Source organism: Pseudopipra pipra, chromosome 1 (assembly GCF_036250125.1).
Source record: "Pseudopipra pipra isolate bDixPip1 chromosome 1, bDixPip1.hap1, whole genome shotgun sequence".
Classification (NCBI taxonomy): domain Eukaryota; kingdom Metazoa; phylum Chordata; class Aves; order Passeriformes; family Pipridae; genus Pseudopipra; species Pseudopipra pipra.
Genome location: NC_087549.1, coordinates 36,560,180 through 36,578,113, shown reverse-complemented (window position 1 = coordinate 36,578,113; position 17,934 = coordinate 36,560,180). Strand labels below are relative to the sequence as shown.

The 17,934-nt window shown below is 37.2% G+C and overlaps 1 protein-coding gene across 3 annotated transcripts in view; it reads left to right on the top strand.

Moving 5' to 3' along the window:
• Positions 1–17,934, top strand: part of NKAIN3 (sodium/potassium transporting ATPase interacting 3) — a 350,285-nt gene that overhangs the window by 324,330 nt on the left and 8,021 nt on the right. For all 3 annotated transcript variants that reach the window (XM_064652027.1, XM_064652036.1, XM_064652019.1), the window contains one exon: positions 512–572. In XM_064652027.1, the coding sequence (XP_064508097.1) occupies positions 512–572 (61 nt within the window). The remainder of the gene's footprint in view (positions 1–511; positions 573–17,934) is intronic.

Below are 17,934 nucleotides of genomic sequence, written 5' to 3'. Positions count from 1 at the left end.
GGACACTTTATGCAACACAAAAAGACATCTCTTGTGGATTCCATAGAAGTGTTACTATGACTGAATTCTGTAGCAGTCAATAAATATTTTGTCTGTTTAGTAAGTATACGAGGTGCACAGAGGGCCCACATGCATGTGGGAAAACTCATGTGAGAACAGAGGTATTGAACAAAGAAAAAAATGTAAATAATAGCTGAATGTCAAGGTACAGGTGTTTTCCACCAGTATTACTTAATAGTAGTATTCGTCAATACTAACCCCAGTGGCACTGGGGAAATATTTTAAAATATAAAATATTTATTTATATATAAAGTATATGCTATGCAACATGATCAAAAGGGAGGAAATCTCTTTAATATAGCTATTTCTGACTATTTGCACTGAAATTTACAAATGCAGGAAATGAAACCAAATATTTTTAGCATTTAGCTGTGTTTCTACATTGTTGTACTGAAAGCCTGATAAGTGTTCAGTGTGTTCTGATGATTGTTTTTCCTCTTCCTTCATACAGCTGATTGGATTTGTGTATGCCTGTTACGTGATCAGTATTTTCATGGAGGAGGAGGACAGCTGTAAGTACTGATACACACCTCTCCATACCTGGAGCCTGGGGTGAGACTTAGTCTTGTGTTGACTACCAAGGCAAAGAACAAAGTTTGAAAAATGGCAGAAACTGGCATTCATGTACACAACCAGTCGTGCTCAAAGACATACTTATTTAGGTACTACTGTCTTATCTAGGTAGGATTGCACTTGCTAAACTTCCTCATAGAGATTTGTGAACCTCTTGCATGAGCCAGTCACAGTGATGAAAATTATGTGATCCACATTGCATGCATATACATATATATATATGTCTTTATGTATGTATGCTTAAATTTGAATCAAAGCTCCCAGAGCCATTTAGCCTGTTCTTCAAATGACAGCTTATCAGTAAAAATGGAGATGACAGATCAAGCCACTTACAGTGTGTGATATCGCTCTGATCAATAATTAGGTAAACCTGATCAACACCTACAGGTAACTAGACCATGCATTTAAAATGCTAAGCCCATGTTCTTAACTTGACTTTATCAATAAAACTCTTATATACATACTCATATGGTTCCACGACTTTGAAAATGTGCACATCTTTAAAAAAGTATTTCTCAAAACATCATTAAATAGGTTTCGAAAAAATCTGAATATGCTGAACCTTTTGCTAGGATGTTGTGTGAATAGAGATTGTGAGAATTGCCTAACGATGTCACCATACACACATAACTAGCATAGCCATTGTTAAAAGCAGTAGTGAGAATGGGAAAATATTGGATGAGCAAAGAGGAGCAAGCACAAGAACAAACCTAGAAAACAAGCAACATGATCATGAAAGCTGTTTCCTCTCATTTATGGGGAGTTAGACGGTAACTTCTCTAGGGGAAGAAAAAAGAACAAATGTCCATAGCGTTTCAAGGCTATAGGATAAATAATACACAACCAAATATTTATTAATAGCCTTTTATTCATAAATCTTTACATAGTTGCTTTGTTTCTTCACAGAATAGCATTAGTGGGTGAAATTAATATAGTAGGAAAAATTAATTTAGTTTGTAGGAAACCATTTGATAATATCTGGGAAGTCTTATTGAAGACATAATTCAAGTAATTCATGTCTGTGATAGAAAAGCAGACTGTTTGATTGAAAACAATGTGAAGGACCATAAACAAAACACTTTTCCATTGCTACAAATGGTACAACATTCAGTTCTCCTTCATAGTGCAACTGACATTAGAGTCAAATTGTACCACTTTCATTTAGATTTCAGTCAGGAAGAATCAAAGAGATTCTCAGATGAAATTGAGTGGGAAGGAGTCATAAGGATGTCATGCACATAGTGTACTGTGAAGAGGTGCAAGGAGCCTGGATAAAGATGGCTGCTAGTAAAGGAGAAATATAAACACTTGGAGAAGCAACATAAAATGTAGGTCTTGAGGTGCAAAAGCCTAGGAAATGATTCTTTGGAAAGTTGGAAACTGACAGGCAGAAACTGGTAACACGGGGTATCAGCAGAAGATGGCACAGCAGCACAAGGGCTGTAAAGTTTGGGATGTATAAACAGAGTCTTTGGTCAGTGAAATGCAGAGGCAACTCCTTTCCATAAGGCTGTGATGAGTCATGACAGCAGCTAGGGTTTCATATAGATAGCCGGAAACTTTGTTTGTGAGACAGTTACTCATTAAATTCCTGGGACAGGAAGGCTACCTTAAGCATTAGGGAAGGCCTGCAGAGTGATGAAGACGGCACAAACTACCGTGCCTTTAAAAGGGAAAAGTGCACAAGTAAACCCACATGCAAACACAAATACATTTGCACTTGAGAAGACAGGCTCTTTACTTTTTACACAAGTATGTTATGTTACTGTTGGTTTTGCTTATCCTTTTATAGTGTGCTTCACACACCCTGCTTTATGCGTGTGTAAAAAAAAGACGCAACTCCCATCAAGTAATTCGTGTTCAGGGAAAGTAGTCACATGCTGAAGAGCATATGTGCTTTGTATTCAGGGCCTCACAAGAGGGTTATTGTCAAATTAATGGCCCTGTTCACTTCGAAAACCTATTTCAGAAGAGATGAGGCCCAATTCACTTTCCTCTGATGGTGTGCCCACATCACTGTCTTTTGAGAGTTTCAAGCCATATGATACCAATGGAAATTTAAATCACTGAGAATGGAGAACAACAAACATATTTATCAACCAGTAAAACACATCAAGTGCTAAGGTGATCCAGTATGTAAAACTAACCCAGTTCCCATTCTCCACAAAGGACTCAGGGATCTGCATTTAATTTCCACTTATCTTTCAGAACCGTCGATGGTAATTTTGGTCTTCTGTTGCAGGTGAAAATCATCCCACTTGTCTTGGAAAGTATGGTGTAATTCAGCTCAATGTCCTTTGTTAGGAAGGGGCAAATTTCCCATTTCATTTGTACCTTTACCTATAATCATCTAGACCCATGTGCGAATAGTTTTTTTTAGTTAGCAGAGGGTGACCTGGGGCAGGGGCAAGAGCAGTGTGCAAAGGAAGGAAAAAGAGGAGCAAAGAAGTGGAATAGATACAGCTAAGAGATTTTACAACCATTGGAGAGAAGTAATTTCTGATTTGTTACTTTTTTATTGCCTTTTAAGATCCTGAATCCAATCAAAAGCAAATAAGGAGCCCTTTAATATTTCACTTTGTTTCTTAGTGCCATTTGTGTTTTAGAGTCCTCTATGCTTATAGGTAAATACATTAAAGACAAATGTTAACTCCTTCACAGCAATCTGACAGATACATTTTAAATAAATGTATCTCACTGTTTAAGGCACAGTGAGAAAATGGTTTGGTTTAGTTATTAGCTGAGAAGAACACAACTTATTCTGGAAAAATTCACTTAGCATGATGAACAGAAAACTATTTGAGATGCCAGTACAGTGGTTCTTCAAAACAGCTTAAAAGTAGACAGTGTTTACATTAGGATAAAAGTCCAAGAAACTGCAACTAAAGAGCAATTTTGTGCATTTAAATATGACGCAGCAGATTCTTTTCTTAGGTAGATGCAGCTATTCCATCATAATTTTGCAGTAGTTTTCACAGAATAAATTAGTCATCTGATAGCCAAAGCCTCCTTATTTAAATATACTCTGCAATATTCACTGCATCAAGTTAACTCCAGTTCCTGGTCTGAAACCCGTCATGTAGACTTAAAAATTAATAAAAGCTGCCTGCTTAGCCTCTGTGCAGTGCTTAAATGGATTTTGAGCCTGCCATTTTGGTTGATGGACACTTTTCTGAACAGTAATAATGCTTGAGGAAACATTTATTTCCAGCTATTGCTCACCCTACCTACGTTTCCCACTGTAGTTAACTTGTACACAGAAGGAAGATGATAGCAGGTCAAAAGGGATAAAACAAAATAGATATGTAAAAGGCACACTGCTGTAGTGGGGTTAATACCTTCCATCATTCATCCTAATGAAAAAGTCTATTTATATCTCTTCCCTTCATTTTTTCATTTCTTTCTCTGTAGATCTATCAATCTCTATAAGCCCTTTTGAAGGAATAGAATATGTGAAATCTGTAATCATAAAAGCCTGTCACTATCCTGTTTGTGAATCATTTTCTCCTAAAAATGAACCCAGAAGCTTGTTTCCACCTTGTCAGAGTTACTAAATGGTTTTAACACAGCGGAGTCTGGAGACTAGGCAAAATGAATTGCTAAAATCATTATTAAATTTCTAAAGTTTCTGGACTTTTCTGAGAAACAGTTGATAGCACTATTACTGCTAATGCTAGTTCATAAATCTGACATTCACACATGTCAGAAGTGATAGTTCTATACTGTATGGGATTTTGTGAAGTGGCGACTGAGTTGTATACAAATTGCATAAGAAAATAACAGTGAAATTAGAGGGGAAAGTTTGCCACAAATCTATATTTTCGATTTCACCATTTTTGTAAAAATGAGACTGAAACACTGAAACAAGGAAGCTTAAAACTCTTTTATGGATGAGCAAAAATAAAGGAAATTCACCATGAAGGAAAGATTTATCCCCTAAATAAAGCCACAAGAACAAAATTAATAAATTTTAAAAAATTCTTTTTTGTCTGTTCTCTATGCTAGTCGTATTTAGAGCCCAGTTGTACTTTCAGAACAGAGAAAATGAATTTGTTTTTACAAAGTATGAGTTTTCCCCATACTGTGGTGTCAATATGACCCTCTGTATTCCATCATTAGACAAATATTAAGTAAAGCAAGATACATTACTGTTTTCACTGAAAAAACACTGTATTGCTTTATCTGACATATGGCTTTACATTTATACACACCATTGAGCATCTGTTGCCAGTAATCAAACAAGATAGAAAGACTTTTTCATCACATTTAAATTAATATTTATAATTACAGAGTAGGTCCAGCAGTAATAAATTTCTTATAATTATGTTATTTTTTTGCAAAGTGAATGAAGAACTAACAATAGCTGATATTATATATATTTGATTACCTTTTTATGTAAATATACAAATGTCCTTAACTAAGGGGTATTTGGGAACCTACTACTAATATCTTTACATCAATTGCAATTATGCATTGTTGAGTCCATTAACCATCTAAAAAAATTTTTTTGTGATAAAATTATTAATATCAAGGATGACCAAGAAGGAGGATTCTTCACTACATTTCTGTTGGGCAATACAAGAATCAAACATCCCCAGACAATAACTGTCCAAATATCTCACTAAAACGAGGACTTAGAAAACCTGCCAAACAGCAGCCAGCAGACAGGTGGGCTTAAGTGCTCACCACTCTCACTTTTAGACCATAATGACTAGATATATTGAATTAAAATGTGTTGTTACTGACCAGTGGATGAATATACTTGACACAGACTTTTAAAATTATAATTTTTACTGCTTGGCAGTGAAAAGTACTATAGCTGCCAGGTTGACAGCATTCTCTTGGCTTTGGCATTTCTGTAAAATGGCAGTGACTATCACTATTTTTGGAAGGCTTGAAAAGCAGTTTGCATCTTTCTGTTCATCTGGACAAGAAACCCAAAGGCCTAGAATTTCGATACACCTGTTTTAGAAAAACAACAGAGTCAGTTATTTTTGCCAGACATAGACTATATGTATTGCCAGGCACAGAATTGTAATGGATTCATAACCAAATGTATTCTTTAATTCAACAGAATAATTTTCTAAAAATAATCCCCTTCAGAGATGAGTAGTCCAACACACCTGTCCTCTAACACGGTCTGTGACATCTGGAAAGCCAGGGAGCCCAGCTAATGCCATAAAACATCTGGTTGATGATAGGTGGTTCCTGCTGCTCCTTGCATTGAGGTGTCATCCGCATTTCAGGGCAGCTTGTTCCGTACTGGTAGTTGCTGTTATCATCTTGCAGATGCCTACCATGAACTGAAGGAGAGGTTGAAGTGCAACCAGAAATATCGCCAGGAGTATCCAGGGGACTTCCTCAACAGCCCTACCAGTCATTTAATGGAAACAAATCTCAAGTTACAGTTTCTGTAGACATTAGAGGCCTGTCCAGCTGGAGTTGATTAGATGCAGAGTCACCTATTTACTATCCTACTTATACTTGACTCCACTTTTTCCCATACTGGAAACCTAAAGGATAAACCTGATATTTTAACAGCATTTTGTGGTCTAACAACATAGTATGGTCTGAAAATGCATGCTCATTCCTTCACTAAACTAACACAATGAATTCTGAAGTATTTAAGGAAGGAAGAAATACTACAGGGATGTTATACTATTCAAATTACCTCTACATACTCTTTCAATTTATATTTCTTTCTTTTTTATATATATTAAGTTATTATACATTGCCTGAGCAAGCATTTATTCTAGTTCCTATGGAAACGTGCACAGGTATAATGCACACAACCAAGGGTAAAACCTCTAAGGTGTTGTAAAATAAAAACAATTAAACAATTTAAACATAAGTTAGTGGCAAAAATATTACAGCAGAGGCATGATACCTCCTTGTTTTTCTTTCTGCTTAAAAGCCATAGATGAATAATCTGTCATAGGAAAACAACTCAAACCCAAAACAAAACCCATACCACTGTCTGGTTTTATGTTCTGCTAGCAAAATGTACAAAACAGTCTTCATTTCCAGTTGTATTCTCCATGGATTGTTGCAGAAGATCTTGTTTTAGCTAAGGGATTGTCTTTAAATAATAGGTAGTGTACAGTATACGAAAACAGAAGTCTTAGCTGTGGAATATTTCTATCAGCAGCAGAAGTTATCTGCTTGAAAGTACCATGCATTTCATGTGGAATGCAACATGAAAGGTTTATCCAGATAGGGTGCAGATAAAATATGAGAAAATGGCAACATCTAAACAACATGTGTAAACTAATTCCAATTTTTTATTGGTAGAACATAGCTTACTCTAAGGTGCGAATCAAATAACTTGAAGAAATCCCCATTGAGTTTCTAAACCACTTCTGTAAAATATTTTAGTCTGTCCTCAGTAAAAAATTCATTTCTTACTTTAGAGTTGCCTCAAATAAGTATAAAAATAATATTCAAGGTGCCATTCCCATGCGAGCCAGCAGGTCATTTACTTTTCACTAAGGAAAAGGATAAATCACTTAAATTACAAGAGTTCCTCCCACAATTCCTCCCTTAAGCACAAGGCAGAAGTTTCTTCCTGAAATTCAGTAGGAAAGAATCAGCTTAATCACTTTAGCAAAAAGAAATACTATCAGATATTCCCCAGAATATTAGTAGGTCGTAGCAGGTGTGGTGAACACGTGGTACAGCTTTGAAATGCTCTCATGTGGGTGAGAAAAACCCAAGTACCCAGAGCCAGCTGCCTGGTGCTACAGATAGCTCAGTAGGTGACACATATTCTCCTCTGCTTCGTACATTGAAATGGTACTTAGTCATTTTGTTCAAGTTGGAGTTATCCACTCATTCTTTTTTGTACAAAGTTAAGGGAGAGTTTAGAAGTGTAAAATGTAATATTTTTTTAAGATATCTGTTATACCAGTGAATTGTGTGAGCTTTCAGCTACCAAAAGATACAGAGTTGCAATCACTAGCTTCCATCCCCAATTATGGATTCTGATTGTAGAAATATGCACACATATATATATATGGTGATTTAGATGAGACTTCAGGTAAAGCATTTAGAAATATCTGTATGGAAAGCAAAATATATTCTATGTACTATTTTCAGAAAGTACTAACATCGTTCTCTGAACAGAGAAATGTGTCAGGACAGTATTATATCATCTTTAGACAATTTTTGCCTGTTTTGATACACGTGTATATATTGATATATGTGTGTAGATGGATATGTATGTCCATATGGATGGATATGTAGTCATTCATATACATGCTTTGGTTCAAACATAGGTATATAGACACTCTTCTTAACTTTGAATTGATTTCCAGATTGATAACTAAAGAGTTTTTAAAGGCTAGTCTGCTACTACCTGATCAATTTCTGTTTTAGAAATACAATTAATGTTAAGCATTTCCACTCTTTGTTCTGAATATTCAGACTAGATATATGGAAGAATATTTTACAGCGAGGGTGGTGAAACACTGGAACAGGTTGTGCAGAGAAGTGTCAGCTGCCTCCTGCTCATTGCAGTGAGATTGAACTATATGGCCTTCAAAGATTCCTTTCAACCTGAATTATTCTATGATTCAATGATTCTGTGAATATTATATGTATATTCCATACATATATCTATCTATCTATATATCTCACATATATATGCATACACACATTTGTACAACTATGTACAAGTTCATCAAGGGCAAATGCAGGGTCCTGAGCTTGGGGAAGAATAACCCCATGCACCAGCACAGTCTGAGAGCTGACCTGCTGGAAAGCAGCTCTGTGGAGAAGGACCCGGGGGTCCTGGTGGACAACAAGCTGCCCATGAACCAGCAGTTCCCCTGTGGCCAAGAAGGCCAACAGTATTCTAGGCTGCATTAGGAAGACAATTGCCAGCAGGTCGAGGGAGGCAATCCTGCCCCTCTACTGAGCCCTAGAGAGGCCACATCTGGAATCCTGTGTCCAGTTCTGGGCTCCTGAGTACAAGGAAGAAAAGGAACTACTGGGGAAGATCCAGTAGAGGGTTACAAAGATCATTAGGGAACCAGAGCATCTCTCTTAAAATGAAAGGCTGAGTGAGCTGGCCCTTTTTTGTCTGGAGAAGAGATGACTGAGAGAAGATCCTATCAATGCATACAAATATCATAAAGATGGGTGTCAAGATGATAGGGCCAAACTCTTCTCGATGGTCCTCAGTAACAGGACAAGGGGCGCTCAGTACAAACTGAAACACAGGAACTTCCATCTGAATACAAGAAAGGGAGACAGGGCACTGGAACAGGCTGCCTGGAGTGGCTGTGGTGTCTCTTTCACTGTAGATAGAAATAGCAGGTTGCTCTAGGTGAACCTGCTTTAGCAGAGGATTGGACTAGATGATCTTCAGAAGTCCCTTCCAACGCTAACCAGTCTGTGATTTTGTGACAGAAGATAATTAATGTCGAGTAAGAATATACTTATATTCATGAAGTTTTCCTTAAACTGGAGATCATATGTTCCTTTAAGATTTTTTGGTTTACTGCTGTACTAAATAATATTCTTACTAAAATGATATTATTGTTCTGACTTTAGGGGATATATCATTTAATAAGAGTTCCTCAAGTGTTCTTAGGTCTATGCACTGATTCCCTGCTTCCAAATACTCAGTATGCCCTTTTTTTAACTGGTTCATTTGATTCAAGCTTCTACTTACCTAATTTAGTATTGATTTGGTTTTAGTCTCCACCTTCCACCTCCTTGGCCTTTCTGTTTAAATTAAATCTGTTTTTAAATGGATGCTAACCCAACCCCCACTTGCCAGCACCTTAGCCTTTTCACTTAAATTGCATCTATTGTTAAATCAATCTTACTCCAGTATCCAGCCTTGCTCTCTTGAGCTTTCCACTCGACATCACACACAGGCCTAAGTGGTGCCCATTCACATCTGTACTTTTCATCCAGTTTCTCTACTAAAATTACAGATCCATTTTCCACTTCCAGTAGCAATCTTCTTACTTCTTCATTTCTGAATGGCAACAGCCCTGAGTTTGTTTTAGTTTGTGGAGTTTGAAATTAAACTTTTCAGTCTCCCATTCTTCCGTGTAAATGCCATCTCACCCAAATATTAACCATCATGCAGATAAGTTATCCTAATTTCTAAGCCTCAGCTTAAGTAACATCTGTTTCATTGTTACTGCTGCTTGAATGATAATTTCCCAGTTAGAAAATCATGCCTAAGAGCTCTGTCTTGTATTAACTGCTGCCTATGGTGTGGGAAGTGTAAGCCTGGAGCAAGTGGTGCACACCTGTGATGAAGGGATGTGCTGAGCCAAGGACAGCACAGGATTAGTCAGGCTCTACAATGGGCTGTAAGTTGTCTTGGTTATATGTTGATAAGGAATCTGGGAATTCAGTGGGCAGTGAACAGTTGCAATAGAGACAACTATTCCCACAGCTTCCCACTGTATGTATCTCACCCTGTCTGAGAGACTCAATGGACTTGTTGATGAATTAGCAGTTTAGGTGGTCAGAGTTCTCAATGCCTTTTCCTTTATGCCCATGCCTGGTCTGAGAGAGAGATGGTGAAGTTCTATCTTGGAAGAAAGAAAAGTTCTCCCTTCTTCCTTACAGATAATAGCTTCAAAAATCAAAACAGATCCATGCAGACCAGATGAGCTGAGCGACTGCCACTGAATTTTCCTAAAGATAAGGTTTATTCACAGTTCAAATAGCACTAAGCTTTGAAATACAATACTAAAAAAGCCAAAGCTGCTCATTTCTTGTTTTAAGGGAGTATCCATGACAAAAATCATGAAATATGGGTCCCAGTTTATCTAACGGGTTCCAGTGTATGTAATCATACATTATACACTTAGAGGATATTCAAAGTGCTTTGCAAAGCAGCTACTGTAAATTCAAAAAGAGATGGCTAACCAGGACAAGTCAGTGAAGTACATTGAATCAATTTCAGGTCATAGCCAGGTAAATTTTAAAGATAATTTTATTTGGTAGTGGCTACTTTCTCAAAATGTGGCAAAACTGAACAACTCAAATAAGAATTAACTATCCACAACTTCACTCATTTTTGAAAATCTCATACATCTAAAGGCAACCAGCATGTTTCACCAATAAAAGTTGTCAGTTTTGTTTGGAAAAGAAAGGAATAACTATTGATTACTGACAAGATCAAAGCAAGAGAAAGACCCTTGTTAAAAAAGTATCACAAGGATTTCTTAGAAGAACCACAAAGAAAAAGGAAAAGGAGAAGATATTAAAATATTGAAACTAATTAAGGTAGTTTTTTGCTAAACACTTTTCTTTATCCTGTGAAATTCTTGTCTCTTCTTTAGTTCTCTTGATCATGTCTCTGATGTCATCACACCTTCAACCTTTCTAAATTCCTCCTGTTTGTGAACTTTGACTTGTTGTCTATATGTGATACTTTTCAGATTTTCTAGTTGTACTATTTCAATAGCACTAACTATTTCAGTATATAAGTGAAGCAAGTTTCATAGCAAAAGGTGTTGTCTTAATACATCAGGAGATATAGGTGATATGGTTTTCCAGCTGGGCCAGATGGTCAAATAAAAGAAAAGCTGTTTTTCAAAAAAGCTACATTATATTTATTGCATTTAGTCTGTATCACTGATGTGCTTTATTAGCTCTATATCATAACAAGTTTTTCTCTTGCCAATGCTCTGTGATTTGGGTCATAGATGGACTCACGTCAAACTTCATTTGACATTCTTTTTCCTTGAATCTGTAAATACACAGTTGGTTTTGTTAGCAGAAAATTAATCTCAGTTCATCTGTGCTGTTCTCAATATCACAGGTTAGATACAGCAGAATTAAGTAATACTATGTGACTCTCACCATTTATATGATGACTCTTATTCCTCACCATTAATTTCTACTCCTTCTCTTTTGCTCAATAATCATGGCGCTGTTATTTTGGAGGACTGAAATTTGAGAGTTACAAAGTTTTCATAAAAGTGTATTTTTTACGCCATCTTTCTTCAGGAAGAGGTTTTTTTATGGATGAGGTCAGTATTACCTTACCTTTCTTTCTCATTAGCAGATTAAATCATTGGTGGCTTCAAAGTGAGTGGTAATCCTGTTACAGACTCTATTTCAGACATTCATCTTTCTCCTGATATGAAATGATACCACTTTCTAACAATGAGAAAACTGTTTTCCTAGCCATCATGTTTGCTAGCACGTGATATTTCTTTTTTCACTCCATCATATATGAAAAGACCACTGGTCACTGTAAACTCTCATTTTATAATGCTCTACATTCTTAGCTCTATTTTCAAAGCTGAGAATGTAGTCTTATTAGAACATATTTTGGGGATCTAATTTGATTTGGTGATAGAGATGGTAATGTCAAAAACAATACTAAGAAATGAGCAAGTTGAATATGAAGATAGAGCAGGAAAAAAGCAATAAAAATATGAGGTGAAATAGAGATCCTCATTTGCAGAGAAAGACTCATGGAGACAAACAATTTCTCATGGATGCATTTAGATGTGATTTAGTGGACTTAGCAGACATATCCACAATGGCTCTGAAATACTGGATGATCATACGTTCTGGGACAGACTAAGGGTAGCATAGAAGGACTTGAAAGTGCATTTACTGAGGCTTGAGAAGGCTGTCATGACACTGATCAACTGAAGGATTATTTTGGTGGCTTCCTCATCTTGAAAAGCTAAAGGCAAGAACAATCAGAAGAGCTTGCTGGTTTGTGTTCCTTCACACAGATAAAAGATTGGAAGGAGGAGACTGAGATCTGGAGATCACAGAAGGGGTTTATCCACTTCTATTTCTTGTCTGTAGGCTTGAATTCAGAGAAGGCACAGTAAGACCACAGGCTTATGTGCTGGAAGGGAGAATGTGGGGTCTCCATTGTGTGCTTAGCAAAGGAAAAAAGCTAGTTTGGATTTTAAAGAGGCTAAAACCCTTGAAGATATGTGATGGAAAACCTTGGGGTTTGCCTCCTCAAGGATTGAAGCAGACCACCGCTAAGAAAGATGTAACTGTGAGTGCAGTGCTATGGCAGAGAAGGGAATGCATACAATGCCCCACACTAAGAAGAAAATATCATATGGTGAAGCAGGATTTCTACACAAGATATCACTGATGGTCATGGGGGCAAAGGCAGGATGATAAATGAGAATGAGGATGAGGAAATGGAAACAGCATCACCTGAAATGGAAAACAATGTTAAACAGTGTTAATGGGTTTGATATCATAAAATGGAAAATACCATCAGATTAGTATTTTGGAAAAGCTGATACCTGATCTCTCAGGCTACTGAAGGTACATGTTTTGGCATCTGTATCAAGTTCAAGATATCAAGTCTTTCAAGGTAAAGATGTACCTTGAAAGGTACTTCTGTACCTGGATCACAGAGAAGTCAGCTACTAATAAAGAAAGGAAGGGTGAGGGAAGAAGGACATTAACAGGAAGAGATGTTAAGCAGATTTTAAACCAAATAAAAAAAGGGCTACAAGGGAAAGACAAGAAAAATTGCAACATGGGCTGAATGTGACCTTTGAAGTGGATGTGCACAGTCCTCTTTATATAAAACTCCCCAAAAATACCACAATACAAAATTTTAAAAAGGCAGATTTAACAGAATTTTAAACTAGCATGCTTTTTAAATGGAAAACTCAAACTTACTGGATCATACAGAATAGAAATGGGAGGCTTATAGCCTTTCCTCCATTGTTGTCTTTGTCTATGCAGTTGGAAAATGGTGCTTCCCATTTCAGTCTCAGCCAAGTCTCTGGCTTCTTGACTTGCAGCACGCTCTGCTTGGCCTCCCAAGTTCTTACCATCATCTGCAAGACCTGCCTATTTTGCTGCTCCCCACGGCAACCTCTATTTGAGGAGTAGGTTAGCAGCTCCTTGCCTCTTTGGCTTGTGTCCTATGCTGTGCCATGAACACAGACACACTGTCCTGAACATCCTTGGCTCACTCCTGTTCAGTCTTCATAAGAAAAGATACAAACACGTGAAGCAAGTACCATGTCACAGAGGATGAAAGAAGCAAGTTTCAGGGGCAGTCTTTCATCACTAGGAAGGTGGGAACAAAAATCCAGAATCACTCACTGATAAAAAGAATCCCTCCAGTCCTGTAACTTTCTTTGTAAAAGAGTGTTCTGTTGTGAATGGATGATGTGAATTTTCTTTGACACATAGAAATCCTTTCCTTCAAATGTCACGTGTTCTAAAAGGCATGGCTTTATGTCGTGTATTTGATCATGTAAATACTTTGCTGTAGGAATTTTATCCTTAATTATTCATTAGAATTGAACAGGGTCAGCATTATATAAAGGGGATAATAATTTCACGTATCAAAACATCTGACTTGTAGTTAAGGTTATTAACAGCAGTTGTGATATTCTTGTATATATAATAACCAGGCAGATATAAGTACTTAAGCATTTTCTCAAAAATAAATAATTGGATCATACTGGCAAATAACTGAAGCCAAAAGATATTGGTATGGGTACAAAAAACAGCAGTAGAGAAGTAGAGCCTCATGGTACTCAAATGATAGGGAAAAAAAAACAACTCGAAGGAACAAAACACCTAACTTATGACCTAGCAATGAACTATAAGTGGAATAGATCAATTCCAATACATCCAAGCATCTGCACTAAACATTTTTGAAAGAACTCTGTAGTTTATGACATCAACCTCAGCAGTAATATAAAGACACGCTAATAAATTTCATGTATTCCTGAATCAGAATACTAAAAAAAGATCAAAGCATAACTTCAAAAGGCAAATTCAGAGTTCTATCTCTTTTGAAGCCAACTTGGACACGTTTATTGTGAAGATCATGTTTCTGGAGATGTGACTGAAGCTGTTGCAGCCTTCTGTACAACAGTCTTTACTTACTATTTGAGCTGCCATTTTAGTCAATTGAGTGTGTACATAGTGTGAAAACTCAATGGCATATTTCCCTCTTAGTATTGTTGCTGAGAACACAGCTGCGCTGGGCAGGACACGTCTCAAGGATGAAGGACCACCGCCTCCCTAAGATCTTGTTTTATGGTGAACTTGCCACCGGCTGCCGCAAGAGAGGAGCCCCGAAGAGAAGATACAAGGACTCCCTGGAACAACATCTCAGCCTCGGCCATATTGATCAACATAACTGGTCTACTCTGGCCTCCAACCAGGAGGCCTGGAGACACACCATCTATAACGCTGCTGATGCTTTTGAGAACGCCCGCAGGATCACTCTTGAGAAGAAAAGACAAGACAGAAAGAATCGTGCCTTGCAGAATATACCATCTAAGGAGTCTTTCTGCTGTGCCTTTTGCAACTGGACATGCCTGTCTCGTATTGGCCTTTTTAGCCACCAGCACGCTTGAGACAAACGTGGGTAGAGACCTTTCCCTAATCTTTGTTTGCGAAGCCCAGCCATGATGATGATTGTTTGAATATAACTGATAGATGTGATTTCTGGGCATTTAATATCTTTTATGCGTAGTTTACTTTTCCTTTGCAGGTTTAATTTGTACATAGGCACTGTAATAACTTTAATGGCAAGAGAAAGAGGGAATCACATAGCATTTTGCACCAAAAGGGATTAGATCAAAAAGTGTGCCAAGGAGGGGAAAATCAGTAATTAGTGAAAACAAGTGAGCTAAATTTTTTCACATTTCTAATTTTCTCACTGTATAAGAAAATTATGTAGGAAGTTTTAATTAGAATTATTTGCAATTTACTTTGGTCCTATGTAGAAAAATGGCTAAGCTTCACTGTATTTGAAATCTCATTCTAGAACTATCAATAGCACCTTTAAATACAAGCCTCAGAAAAAAAGACTTTCTCTGTTTGAAATGTTTTTAAATCCAACTTCCATATATTAGCATTCTCATTAAGATGTTAGCATTTTCATTAAAATGAAAAAATAGTGACCAATATGCAAAGAAAATGTATTATCAGAAATAATTTGTTTGAACATCTTTGCTGAAGAATAATGTAAGGCATAGCCAACTCTGCTGAAATATATGGGTCATTTGATGCCCAGGCTGATAAGTATTTGGAAAGAATACAATATAACATTTTAAACCAAAATGGAAAACTACTCCTCATCAACTTAAACTTTGCAGATAGCACAACACCATGAAAAATAGATGATTGCTAAAGCCTAAAGGAAATGATTCCTACATATCTGCAGCCTAAAGTTGTTTTTTTCCTGCTACTAAATTAGTAATAATAAACTTGTGACAAGCATTTCTTCCATAGGCCTTATATGCAATGACTGTACTCTTCTAGGGACTTTTACCACATAGTAACCAGGAGTACTTAATGACTTGAAAGTGACTGGGAAATGCTTAATTTAAGAAAAAAAAATATAGGCAGCCTGTCATTTAACTTCAGTAATGGGATGGGATGGCTGTAAATATCTTTCAAAGGCATGGCATGGAGAAGATTTTGGAAAGATACTTTCAGATTTTGAATGACTGCGGGATCTGGGTTAAGAAGGTTTGAGCAATTTCCTCTTCCTAATATCTTAGATCTTCTTCATACTTCCTTCATCTTACTGGGCAGTTGTATCCTTGGAGAATAAAAAGTCTTTGAATATCATATATTGATATTTTGGATGTCACATCACCGATCAAATGAGGAGAGAGTTCAGTAGCAAAGACCATAATAAAAATTTCAGTGTCAGTGCCCTTTCTAAGGCAACTTGTGAGAGGATGCTTCTTTCAGCACAGTGCTGCAGAGAAATGTGGTACTTACATGTTACAAGGTTTTTAAAGTTATGATCTATCTCACTAGGTGAAGACTAAGAAATAAATCTGGTGAAAATATCTTAATAATTGCTGTGGAACATTGAAATATTCCCCTTTTACCTTCCAGTAATAAAAAATTAAGTAAAAGGTTGTGTCTTAGTAATTTTCTACCACTTTATCCTGTTTTAACCTGATTACCATCTGTCAGTACTTTATATAGACAGAGCAGCAATCAGAGTGCCACATATCATTACTGATGCCTCTTCTCCTTTTCTTAATTGTCTTGCACACATTTTACCTACTTTAGTCCTCTACATAAATGAGAAGCTATTCCTGGGATACTGCATAGGAATGTGTGATTCTTCTGCTACATGATATGAGGCTTAGGTGCTCAGACTTAGTATGAAGAGGGGAAAATGGAAAATATTGGCTCCAGACAGATAGCTAGGTCAGTCTGGGTGGTACAGTGAAAGCTGTAAGGGCAGTGTATCTCTTGAGAATAGAAGGCAACTGAAAAAAGTAGACACTCTATGAAAAAAACATGCTTATCTGGAAAGTTTATATAAGCTACAAGTGGAAAGTCCAAAGTTTGGACCTTTTGCATCTAGCACTGACTTATCATCAATCTCCCTGTTTTACTTCCTCTTTCTTATTGATTTTGGCTCCTTTTCTGTTAGTTACACCCTCCTAAGTTGCATACCTTTTCTTAATGAATGTAATTGCATTGATATATTGCCATTAAAAAAAAATCTCAGTACAAGGAAAATAATTCAATGCAAAGTAGCATTTGGAACCCCACAGGTTAAGAAAATCTTCTGTACGTAAAAACACAAGTTCAAGCAGCTGCTAGTCTGCCCCTCTCTTGGAAAGGGGACAGCTGGAGATGCCAGCCATTCAAACCATCAGTTTTGGGGCTTACAGTCATTTATAAAAAAGGGAGGCAAGCATCAATAGGATGTAAGGTATTCCAGGCCAAGAGACTGCAGTATCTGAGAGTTGTGCTATTGGCATATTGCTGCCATGTTCATACCCTACACCTCCAGACACGCTTAGAATTTGCCAACTTTGAAAGAAGAAATTAGTAATATACCAATGAGCTGACAAGCTCTGGCAGCTCTTTGCGCAGGGTCTGCCAGTAGGTGAATGGGATATTGCCAGAGAAGCTGAATTTCAGATGAGAGGGTGGAAAAGGAGAAAGGATTTTTTTTCAGAGCTCTGATTCTTTTGCGCTACATTCAAAGCAAAGCAAATTTTAAGCGACATATGGGTGAATGCACTGGATAAATAGTAGTAAGGCAAACCAAAATGTCACCTATCTGGAAAAGAATAACCCTCAAAATTACTGAGGACGCCGGCTACACTTTCTTCAGCCAGCAGCGTGTTGCACTCTTCTCGCTCAGGCAGATTATGACAACAGTTCCTCTGATATGGCCCATGAATGAATGAACATCACTTTAATGGACTGCCCACAGTGGACAGACAGCACCGATTTGCACTTCCAAGCACAGCAGGTAGTGAACTCTAAAGGAACATTTCATACTGGCCATTAAGCATCCAGCATGACCACAAAACTGAGGTGACA